Source organism: Limanda limanda, chromosome 4 (genome assembly GCF_963576545.1).
Source record: "Limanda limanda chromosome 4, fLimLim1.1, whole genome shotgun sequence".
NCBI lineage: Eukaryota > Metazoa > Chordata > Actinopteri > Pleuronectiformes > Pleuronectidae > Limanda > Limanda limanda.
The window spans coordinates 15,955,986-15,968,233 of record NC_083639.1 but is presented as its reverse complement, the minus strand read 5'-3'; the positions used below and the strand labels follow the sequence as shown (position 1 = coordinate 15,968,233).

Here is a 12,248-nt window from a genome sequence, read left to right as displayed (position 1 = left end):
TCTGTATCTGCACCAAACTTAATGGGTTCTTCCCTGACCCATAGAGTAAGTGTGGGTTTGTTTGTTCTTATAACACACAAACAAACACAACCAAACACAAACAAACGCAGATGACAACAGAACCTCCCTTTCAGACCTTTGTTTGTAAGTGAAGGGGATCCTCAATGTCATAATTCATTCTGATGGGAACATGTGTCTGCACCACATTTCCTGGTGCAGTTGTTCATTAAAATGGACAGACAGACTTCCCTTAAAGTAATTGTTAGCAGTTAAGATAAACATATAATTCAATGCATAAATTGCTTGTTGGCATTTAAACAAGTTATAGGCCGTAATAAATTTAACATTTTAAAAGGAAAGGTATCTGCTGCTAAATTAAGAAATAACACATCTACACATAACATTCAAAAAGTATTAAGTGAATATGTCACTGATGTTTCTACCTCTATCTCCAGCCGCTTTCTAGATTCATGTCCCTACAGCTGGATCTCAGTTTGTCCGACAGCTCTTGAAAGCACCACGAACAGCAACACATTTGCAGCGCCTCGACAGAAACTGAGGAGAAGAGGAGAAGAGGAGCAGAGAGGAGGAAGAGTGTGACCGACCTGAACTCACAGGAGCTTCATACCTGCTCACAGAGGAGCTGACAGCTGCAGGTGAGCTCAGCTGCTCCTCACACACCAGAGGAGAGAGAGAGGAGCCGCCGGGAAGTGGAGGAGAAGAAACTTCCATCGTTCAAAGTCACTTCAGAGGAGAGAGAGAGAGAGAGAAAGAGAGAGAGAGAGAGTCAGGGGAGTGAGACGGTGGCACATGTAACATGCCATCGATGAAGGAGGATTAAATCTCGGGTTCTTCGGTGTAAAAATGAAACTTGAGTCGCCCCAGTGAAGAGCTCCTCCGGTGCGGAGGGGGATGCTTGATTGCTGTGCCCGGCACAGAGCGGCGGGACGGAGCTCATGTTCCTGCGGCGCACGGAACAAAGTTTGCTGCGCTTCTCCCGGACACGGTTCCACTTTCTCTGACACGCCGCTGCTGTGACCTCTCCTCGGCGGTGGGGTCCCCCCCCGGCTCCGGCTCCGGCTGTGTCCACCATGTCCAAACCCGCGCTGAAGAAGAGCCACTGGACCTCCAGGGTGACCGAGAGCTCCGTGGCCAAAGACGCCCGCGGAGAGCTCAACGTGCCGCTGCGAGGCGGCGCGGAGAGCGGGGAGTTCGCCCACATCGGCCCGGTGAACCAGGACCTGGTGCTTTGCAAAACTGGGAAATTAATCGAAGGGGAGCTGCTGCTGGAGGTGGAGAACCTCTCCATCTCGGGATTACCCCTGTACGACGTGCAGACACTGATTAACAACTGCAAAGGGGCCGTCAGGTTGAAAAGTGTGAGACAAGGTAAGAGGGCTGCGGCTGATAATTAGCCAATCAATGTTTCCCGCTTTACTGAAACGTGACCAGGTGTTCAACTTGTGTGTGAAGTCTCTTAATACAACAGAAGGAAATGTTAATTCACTTCGGCTTGCTGGGTTGTACAGTTCACCTTCAAGAAGTGACCAAACAGCCACTTTGAAATGGTTACTCCTTCCAAGGGGGAGTCCTGTGGGTGAGAAGTTGGTGGAGATAAGTTTTGCCAGATGGATTATAAATTCATCCAGGTGAAGAGTGCTTGATAAACCCCCAGGATGTCCTGACTTTGTGTTAGTTTGTGTGTGTGTTTGTGTGTCACTTTAAATAGACTTGGCCCTTTCAGCTGTGGTTTTTCTCCCCAGAGAAAATGTCACCAGTCAGGTCCAGGGACACGTAAACAACACAGGCTCTCTCACACATTGTTTAGTCAGCTTTCCCCCTTTTCGTTCTGTCGCCTTATCAAACCTGGGAGATGACCAACATGTTTATAAACCACATCCAGATAATGTGTCGGCCGGTGACATTTATCTTTAGAGCAACACTCAACACCTAAAATAACCAAACCGCACAGGTCATCCTACTTCAGGCATTCTTTGCCTCCATGTTGAGGGAATACCAGGTGATACAAGTAAACCAGACAGATGAAATAGATAAGTGATCATTTAGTGGCATTAAACCCAGATATCATCCACTACACACAACAAAATGTGCCTTTTGTTTGGGCCTTTTTTTCAGCTGTATCTGTCAGGAATGTACTCCATCCTGTCCACTCCTCACACGGGCTGGACTGAACGTGTGTGACACCCAACAGGAGTGGGAATATCAGCTCCCCAGCAGAGACACTAACATCAGGCCTGTGCCCAGCCGCTCTGGCTCGCTCATGGTCAGCTTGACTCAGCAAGCCGGGCCCGGTGGTTTGACACTGAGCCGCTGTGACAGGCTCCCAGCGTGGTAAAGCAGACTGCTGAGGGGAGGCTCGCAGGCAGCCTGCGCATCACACTCCACTTTCTGTAGAGACAGACAAAAGAGCAGCAGCTCTTCAAGGACAGGCCCATATATTTATAACCTGCTAGTGTCTGGAGCTGTATTGACCAGACCTGCTTAAAGAGTCACCAATTGTGTATAAGCTAACATCAGAGTACGTTAATGGTTATGATTAGAAAGTTGTTCAGTCTTAACATGCAGATGAAATTCTGTGCAACCACGTTCTGTTTGCCACCACTTTTGCACAAAACGTCAACAAGAATGAACTGTTCTCCCAGACGTGAAGGAGTAGGAAAATACATCTTATAATAACTGGATCCTCAGAAGTTGTTTGAGTTGGATGTGCTCAGGTTGACCATCGGTGAGGGTCTGGTCACGTGGATAAATCAGTGGTGACCATTCACATCCCGTTCACTTCCGATCTGTGTGAGCGAGGAGGCGAAAAAACGCACATGCCCGGTGCACGTGAATGGTCATGTGATGTGCATTTGCAGGCATGTTAGTATAGACAGGGTTTGTTTTCGTTTTAAAGCGCTGTATTGAAACGAAACTGAAATAGGGTTCATGTAACCTCAGTCGACCTCTTTCCACAACAGACGTGCTGACTTACCATCATAGGAAAAGCACTGGTGTTGATGATAATACAGATAAGGACGGCTCTGATCTGTGGGACGGGGAACCTGCATGCATTTATTTTATTTCATTTCATTATCTGCACCCCGTGCATTTTGAAATGTCACAGTAGGATGTGTACACACTTCCACACCTTCTGGAGAAGAGGTCCCAATGTGGATGAATTAAGAGCTCTTTACCTTTTTAAGATTTCAGTAATATTTGTGTTTGTCACTTCCTGTTTCCAGGGTATTCTAAATTGTGTGCGTTGTAGGTAGCTCTCATTCTCACATTCAGTAACTGCGGGGAAAGTGTTTTATGATAAAACTCTTGCTACAGGTGAAAAAAAAAGAGCAGGAAAAATATCACAGTGTCAAATGTCACACGTGTTTTTTGCCAGTGCTGGATTCAGAGACCTTTTCTGGAATCTTATTGTGAAGCATGTAAACAAAAAAGTGTTTCGTCGTTTTATTAAATGCTCTCTATCTGAGGAAACTTCTTTTGTGGATTTAGAATTTAAAAAATTCAGTTTACCTTCCATCATCCAGAGTTGACTGTGAACCATACCACTCTGTCTGCAGTTGGTAATGACTTTAAACAATTGAAGGAAACTCCCACTTTCAGCCAATCACAAGTCTCATGGCTCACAGCCCCTCTTTTTTTTTTTCCAGGACCTGTCTGGGGATGTCGGGTGTCAGAGTCGTACACCATCACATGATCAGATTCCATTTCAAGCTTTTAATAATTCACGCTGTCTGGGAATTTCCTTTTCCCTGATCAGCCTTAATTGGGAAAATATGCTTGGCAACGAGGGCCATCTGTAAAATCTAAAGTGACCTAATTTTACCCAGGGCGTGTGTTCGTTTTTCTCACTTTAATCAAGTGAGATGTGTGGAGAGGTGCTGTTGGGACGTCTCGGCCCGCTGCTGCTGACTGCCACCAGCATGAGGAGACGTGTTGAAAAGTGTTAAGTCGAGACCTTCAGCACTCTATTCAGCCCTGTTAGCAGAGGAGCACCTCCACACTGAGTTGATAAGAGGCTGTAACCAGCGCTACTGCAGAGATTGTGATATTTGCATAGGGTATTGGTGGAAGAACACACACACACACAAACACACACTTGTATTTACATGGCAGAACACACACCCTTAGCCCAAGACCCGTGGAGTCTGCTGCACTGTGTATTGATTGTTCTGAAGCTCTGGGAAAATAGATATATTATGTAATTTAGGACTATTACATAAACACACAGACATTCCCTTTGTCTCCTCACCCAAGCTAACTGTCTGAATGCAGTTTAATGTTGAACACATTTAGCATCAGGCTGATCAATGTATGCATAGCTGCTTTCAGCAAGCAATGAACTCCGCAACTGAGTGGGCAAATTGATGATGTTTCAAACATTTGAATAGAAGACACCAACTATGTCCACTTGGAAGATTGACATAGTCGGTGTCAACTACGAGATTCAAGCACTTTTGGTGATAGGGGTCAACGCCAGTGTCGATGTGCTATAAACAAAAACATGTTATCCCCTCAGTGAAATCGATGTGCCACGTGAACGCACATCGATTTCACCTGAACGCTCCATTTCTGTGTTGTTGTGAAAGCGTCTGACTGAAGAATCTCCTGCTTCGGTCTTCAAAACTCTTAAGAAAGTCCGGACCTCAATGTTTGGAGATTTTCCTGAGTTCAAGTCTGAAAGCAGTTAATCGCACATCAAAGTGAGTGATATGCTATAATGACATAGACAGTATGCTGTGTTTGCAAACAGAAATTCCCCCTCTGATAAGACCCGTCAATGTGGTAAACCCCTGGAACTTTTTTATGGATAATCTTCATAAGAAGATGACCTACTGCTCCATATATGGGAAACGGTCGCCAGCTAACACCGCGGATAACACGTGCTAAGCGCAAACAAACACACAATCACAGCAGAGAGGTTTCAGATTGAGATCAGATTAGTGTCATGCACTCGCTCCAGTCTCACTACACATGTTGGGTGTGTTAATGATCAGGGAAATTTCTATGCTATTTTCTGTGTGACTTTGCATGTTTGTGTACAGTGTATTTTCCATCAAGGGGGAGAGATGGTGACTTATGTTCTAAGCTCAAGAGTGGAATTGTATTTAAGTTTAAGGTGTATGGCTGGGTTTGTATGCGTGTGTTGGAAATGTCAGGGTAGGGAGTGTAACCAGGGACGGTCAGCACAATCTGTGTAACATAATTGTGTGTGTATATGAAAGTGTGTTATCTGGATATGAAAAATTGCACAGTGGCCGAGAGTTCATGGGTTTCCCCCAGGCAGGAGGTATGCTGTGTGGGAGCGGCCTCAGTCAACAGGATTTGTTGCATGTGACACACACACACACACACACACACACACACAGACGAAATTTGAATCCTCTTCGCATAAAAACCCAACCGCTGCTCTCTCCCAGTCCAATCAGGAAGTGGAGTGCTACAGCTTCGTTGGAGTTTATTTTGTTCTCGGCTGCATTATGTTATAGAGCCTGTGTGTTGATGAATGAGGCCTCATTTGCTATAAATTTCTGGCAGTAGAAAATATTCTCTCTTTCATATGGTGGCGCGTCTTGCTAACTAGGGCCCTCCCTCCTCAAATTTACTACAGCGTGTTCCTACATTAACTCCAGGCTGTGGAGGAGTGTGTATGTGTGTCTCTGGCAGAGATTGCATATGGAAGTGTTTATTTCTTCTCTTTCAACAGGAAGTGGATACCCCTCCTTTGCGCCAACCATTCTTCCACCTTTGTGTTCTCTGACAGCGGTGGAACGACTTCGCTTCCTCCCTTAAAGCCTGCTTTGGGAAAGATCTCTGGCTTCAATTTCAGGCCGCATGTTTATATCTATGACATTGTGTGTGTGAGTGGGACTGTGCGTGTGTGTGTTTGTGAGCGAGAAAGTGGGAGAGATAGTCACATGTGTACGGTATAAGCTACTTTGAGTTGAATTTGTGTTTATGGCTGTTGGTGCTCAGCTTTAGCCCTGCCTTTAAATACACTGGAGGGACACTCAGTTACCAGCTAAATAGACCATGAAATGCTGTCTCACTAATGCAGCACTTTTTGTAATCGCACTTAAGAGGTACGTGTGCACATGTGCGCAGTCTTTTCCTCTTGTTTGCTAAAGAATACTCTTTCTTTTCCTAATTAGCTTAAGAGTAGGCGCTTGTATTGAGTGTGAAAGGCAATTGGTCATACTTGGCACTTGCAGTTACACACACTGTCAGAGAAGGAGAAAGGCCGACTTATTTACGATGGTGAGGTTAGTTTAGGCGGGGGTAGGCAAGCAGGCAGTTTCCTTTGAAGACCTCTTATCCAGTGTCCTTAAAATTGTGTATGTGCACATAAGAGGAGTAGTTGTGTATTTCCATGGAAATGCTTTAAGATTTGGACAATATTTAGACAAAAGTTCCTGAGGAATGTCCTTATTACCAACATCAGTTTTTTGCTTTCAGACATGCACTGAATTCTAAACATTCTAGGGAAATTATCTGGAGGCAGTGAAATACGTAACTTGGAGAGACAACAAGATTGAAGAGCTTTTGGTCATAAGAAGCAAAGCCAGTGTTGTTGTGCTGTAAACAAAAGTACAGGATTTCTACAGTAGAATTTATACGTCATGTCCTACCTCCGGCATTGCTTACCCAGTCGCCACCAATCAACCTGAATTTTCTCGACATTTTCCTGTTGTTGTGAATGCATCTGACTGGGACAATCTATTGCATTCTTATATAAAAGGCAAACTCTGGAAAATGTCTGGACCTAATTTTCTCTAGTCTTTCTAAAGTTCATGTCTGAAAACAGCTTTAGATTTGTAAACATAAAGATGACACTATGCCTAAACTGGAAGTCAAAGCTTTTGAATAGGCAGCTGTTGCAGCTATTACCAAGGAAGTAGGTGAAGAGATCATTCACAAATTTTCCCTCGAGACATTTTCAGTACATTACTGAACCTGTCCTGGGGTTGTCTGTCAACACTCTCTTTTCTCAGTGGTCAGTTCTTGAGGATTCATAGAATGGAGTCATTTAACCATGCTGTGCCTTTTTCTCCCCATCTGTCATACGATGAAGCGATTGGTCCCTTGTGCTTGTCGGAATACTCAGTGAAATTAAAGCCTGGAGCTTAATATGAACCTGCATTGGTTCAGTACCTAAAGTAACTGTTACCCTAGCCCTGCTTTGTCGAGTGATGCACAAATCCAACATTTTCTCTCCTGATATTGATTGCTGAACCTCATATTACGGCCTGATACAAACATTATTTCCCCTAGTTTTATTATCTGTACACCTCACTGTGGGAACTCATTTGAATCATTTTTTATGTAAGGCAACATCAGGTATTGCTGAGGCACTAAAAGCACAGTCGTCAGCAGCCTGTTCCGACTGAATAAATGAAACTGTGGAATCCACTGAATCATGTAAAGACGTTGACAAATGAACTGTATTTAATGTGGATCAGTCACATTGTCGCCAGTAACCATATCTGCTTATAACAGTCAGTATCAGAGCTTATACCGATCAGACCTTTCGCATCAGTGTCCTCCCTGATCCTGTCATGACTAATTGTCTCTGCTAAAGCCTTGCTAAGCTAAGCCAGGAGCTAAATGGCTTCTGAACCACCAGGTATAAACTATGTGTTCTGAATTTACTGCTTTTAATGTCTGCGAGTTTTAAAAAAAAGTTATTGTTTGAAATGGACGTTAAATGGATACTTACTTATAATATAGCTATGGTGCAATGATTTCTGAATAGAATATGCCAGTGTAAATTGGTAAAGAGTAGATAGGAGGACACTGGAGCAACAATCTGACAGATGTCAGGAGGCTGTGAAGTTTGCGAGGGTGGGTTTTGAGAGCATTTTTCACATTTGTGAAAGGGGTGTGTACAAGCCAAAACACTGTTTTGCTCTTAAAGCTTTTAGTACCAAAAGGTTTTCCAGCTTTCGAGTGTCACACCTGTTGTTTATCCAGTGGTAAACGTTGCAAATATGAAGTAAATGAGTTGTGAAACCTGCACTCACATCCTAAGTAGCTGTTGTTTACAGTGCCTCTGCCCGCCCTCCCTGTGTCGAGTCCTTACACTGTTATAACATGTGCTTTGTACCGTGTGAAGTTGGGAATGCCTGCAGATATCAGAGGGGTGTGTATGTGTGTGCGCGTGCATGCATGTGTGCCAGTGTGCGTGCCAGACGGGCTGACGTGGCCAAGTCTTTCTGTCAGCTTGGCTGCTGTTAAACTCAGATGAGATGTGGTTATGTCTGCAGGGGGCACAACTAGGAAAGAAAAATGATGGGATTGGTCGTGGCTGTGGGCATTATTAAAATGACGGAGACTAGATGCAGTGGCAAGTGGATGTGCACAGGGAAAAAGCTGCCATTCTCTTGAAAAGTTGAAGCCTTTACAAGTTGTGTTTGAACCAGAAGGGACTGTACTTTGGCACAAAGTAATTAAGTGCTGGTGCATTTTTAACTCAAGCTCATGTTTCTGTTCTATTACTTAGTTGCATTATGACTTATTGTGGTGCAAGTTTTTACAAAGGCACTTAGAAGCTTATATGGACTTAGTTTGTCTTTGTCGGCTTGTTATCTTTCTTGTTGTGGTTCCATCCAGATAATCTATACTTTATCTCTCAGGCTCCTTGATATATAAAGCCCTGTTCCCTCAGTCTGCCCCCTTGTTTTCCTTACCTTTTAATTACGTTCTGGTTGAGACCCACAGTTGTAGTAGTATCTGCAGGTTTAGAAAAACCGTCTAGCCCTGATTAAGAGGATTTAGAGACAGTCTGTCTGTTTTTCCTCGTCAGTAAGACACACACCAAATAACCACACAAACGCATGCATGCTCACAAGTCCCAAACTCCCGGGGTCTTCCTGCAGTGACAATTATGCAGCGCACAACAATGCCTTGCTACGCCACGCTTGCCTTATTCCTCCTCCTCATCTTTCCTCTGCCTATTCATCTTGTCTGCTCTCTTTATCCACTCAAGTCTTCATCTATTCTCTCCACACTCATTGTGGTCTGAATATGGGAGGAATTGTGGCGACTCGTATTAAGGGGCAGCCTGCTCTGACGGAGTCCCCCACCCTGTTCTCTTTCCTGCTTAAGTCTCCTAATGAAAAGAATGGTCCAGCGGGTCACTTCACAGCAGTTATGGACAGTGTTGGGAAGGATACTTTCAAAACGTATTCCGTTACAGAATACAGAATACATGCCCAAAAATGTAATCTGTAACGTATTCCATTACATTAACTAATCTGAGTAACGTATTCTGAATACTTGGAATACTTCCGGTTTGTATTGCATTTTTTAAGTGTATGATTGCGGCGTTGTTATAGTCAGTGGAGCAGCAGCAGTTTAAACTCTCTCTCCGCCGATGCGGCGGGCCAGCTGGATGTCCGGCTCCCATCCTCTCCCACCTCTGTGCCGGCCCCACCGGAGGCTGAAGGACTCCCCCCCCCCCCCCCCCCCCCCCCCCCCCCCCTGCGCCAAGGCTGCCTCGCGCCGTGCAGCGATCGTTTCGGCGTCGAGTCTATTTTTTTTTGCGCTTGACGCGAGCGTATCGCTCCAGGAAACACACTGAAAAATGATTTGAAACGATATTGATGACATTTTATATGATATAAATGATAAAGTATGCATCCCATAGTTTGTATTCCCCTTCTGGTGTCCTGGAGTTTTAATTTTACCAATTTTACCGATCACATTATTAAATGCCCCCCTCTGCCCATCCACTACAGACACACAAGCAGTCATAAAGATAAAAAGAGAGGGGGGGGCGGAGAATACGTAATTTACCCTCGACACCCGACATTGAACGGAGCAAACAGCGGAGAAGTTCTTGAAGATGGATGACATTAAATTGGGACGCTGTTACAGTTAATGTTGGAGCAACAAGTGACCATATGCTTTTATACTTCTGGATCAACGGGTGATATTATTAGCGCTGCCCGGCGCTTCAGCGTCCGGTGTGAACCCGGCGTGCCTCGCTGGCCTCCTGCAGAGCCATGACAGCAGAGCTCTGGGAGCGCAGGTCGGTCTTCTCTCACCAGGCGCTGGAAGGGCAGCTTGCGGATCAGCAGCTCCGTAGATTTCTGGTAGCGACGGAAGTCTCTCAGAGCTTCGGTCCCGGCCCCGAGCCGGTAGCGGTGAGGCTTCTTCACGCCGCCGGGGGAAGGTGCGCTCTTACGGCAGCCCTGGTCTCCAGCTGCTTCCTGGGGGTTTTGCCGCCGGTGGATTTACGAGAGAGTGAATAAACTCGAGAAGTACTGTCATGTAATCCACTGATTTCAACAATGTAACTGTATTCTGAATACCATCTATTTAATTTGTAACTGTAACGGAATACAGTTACTCATAATTTGTATTCTAAATACGTAACGCCGTTACATGTATTCCGTTACTCCCCAACACTGGTTATGGATGACGGTGTGTGGCCAAGCATTGAAGACTGCTTTATGTGGATGGTAGTCACTGTGAGGGAGAGCATAAGGGATTATGGGTAAAATGAAATATATAACTGAGGGATATAAGGAAGACAGATAAAGGAGTTTCAGTGTGCCTGGTTCAGAAATGTTCACTGATGTGTGGGTGTCGCTTGGTGGCGCCAGCAGCATCTCATATCCTGTGACTGCCGATTTTTGTTGACTGTGGTACATTTTATTAGCAATAGCCAGCTAGCTAATTAAGCTCATGTGAGCAGCGTGAGTTGGTTGAAACCCCGGCCTCAGGCTAATTTGAGTGTTTCACTTTAAAACAATATCGCTGTTGAAAGTTCTGACATTTTTTATATCAAAGAAAAACTAGCCAATTTGTCTGACAATTATAAACCAATTGTCAAGAATGAGTTTAGCTTAAGTTGTTTAAACTTCCCAAAATCACAAAGCTGCTACTGTAGCCTGCTGTAGGATACAGTAGCATTCAGGACATGCTACCCCAGAGTTGAGAAGTGTTACATTGGATGTGTTATTGTGAGGAACATTTTCTTCACACAATATGAAACTCTACAATAGAGTGGTATGAAATGCTTCTTGACCTCAAAAGTAACAATGGGATAGGCTACTGCTGGGGTAAGCTACTTAGCTTGATATGTAACATTGACAGTTAATGCTTGAGTAGACAAAACCCAGAATTTCTGTTTTGTGGAATGCAAAAAGACAACACCCTTTCAACTCCTCAGGGAATCCTAGTTTCTACAGTATCTATTGTTTCCATGCACACTGCTGCAACATGTAAAGAAATCCAAAGCTTGACAAGACTGACGTCCCTAGTTACTGCTTAACTTTTTTAGGACCAATCACTTTTATGGAAGACAACGTATTTAGTAAGTGGATACTCACAGGTATCAGGAACTGATGGGACTCAACAGGACTGTCTGGCCAGAATTGGACATAAATTTCAAAATATTGTTCTGGTTCATATCAGGTTTGGTCAGGTGACCCAACAATTGGCAACAAACATTTGACATTAGTGTGATAAAATAATCTACCTATAGCCTAAATATTACAATGCCTGACACTTGTTTAGATATTTACAAGATGCCCTGTCCACTGATGGCAGTTTGGGGTTGAGTTTAGATGTAAAACAGGGAAAGACTGTTTGGTTCAGCTCAAAGTACGTGAAGTATGTGGTTCTAGCTGCACCAGAATGTAATGGACAGTAGTTTGGGAAATTACTCTGACAAAAGTAACATGGCAAAAGAAGTCTGTAAAATCCAAATTATTTGAAATGTCTGTTTTTTGTGGCTTGAGCACATTTAAAAAGACCCCTGCAGTTTCCCCATCTGGAAATATCAGCCTGTGTGATGGTGACCAACATTTAGGCAGTCTTGATTGAAAAAGCGTGTGGTTAGTGTGAAGCCTTCATGGTACTAAATGGCCGTAGTAATCTCTTATATTGGCATGGGAGATATGATTGTGTCATCAGCTTCACAGGTGGATTCCCAGTGCTAATAGATGTTCAGTAATGACTGGATAGCAGCTAAGGGCCAAGTGTGTAACAGCGATTACAACTATCTGATATCTGCGCTACACTGCACTGAGAGGCCCTGTGTGCCGACTGTGCATCAGCTGTTCATGTGTCCCCTAAAGCTGGACACCCACTGTAGGACTCAATCACCACTTGCACGACTCACGTTAAACCTCCACGGTTTCCAGTACTTTCATGCATCATATCTTAGTGGAAAAGTAGGGGAAGTTTCTGGTTCAGCTGATTCTGTCCATATAACTTGCTTC

At 44.4% G+C, this 12,248-nt stretch overlaps 1 protein-coding gene across 4 annotated transcripts in view; it reads left to right on the top strand.

Annotated features, from left to right (window-relative positions):
* Window positions 1-549: 549 nt before the first annotated feature.
* magi1b (membrane associated guanylate kinase, WW and PDZ domain containing 1b) overlaps window positions 550-12,248 on the top strand; it is a 134,379-nt gene continuing 122,680 nt past the window's right edge. For all 4 annotated transcript variants that reach the window (XM_061068993.1, XM_061068992.1, XM_061068994.1 and 1 more), the window contains exon 1: window positions 550-1,389. In XM_061068993.1, coding sequence (XP_060924976.1) covers window positions 1,092-1,389 — 298 coding nt within the window. In that variant the 5' untranslated portion in view covers window positions 550-1,091. The remainder of the gene's footprint in view (window positions 1,390-12,248) is intronic.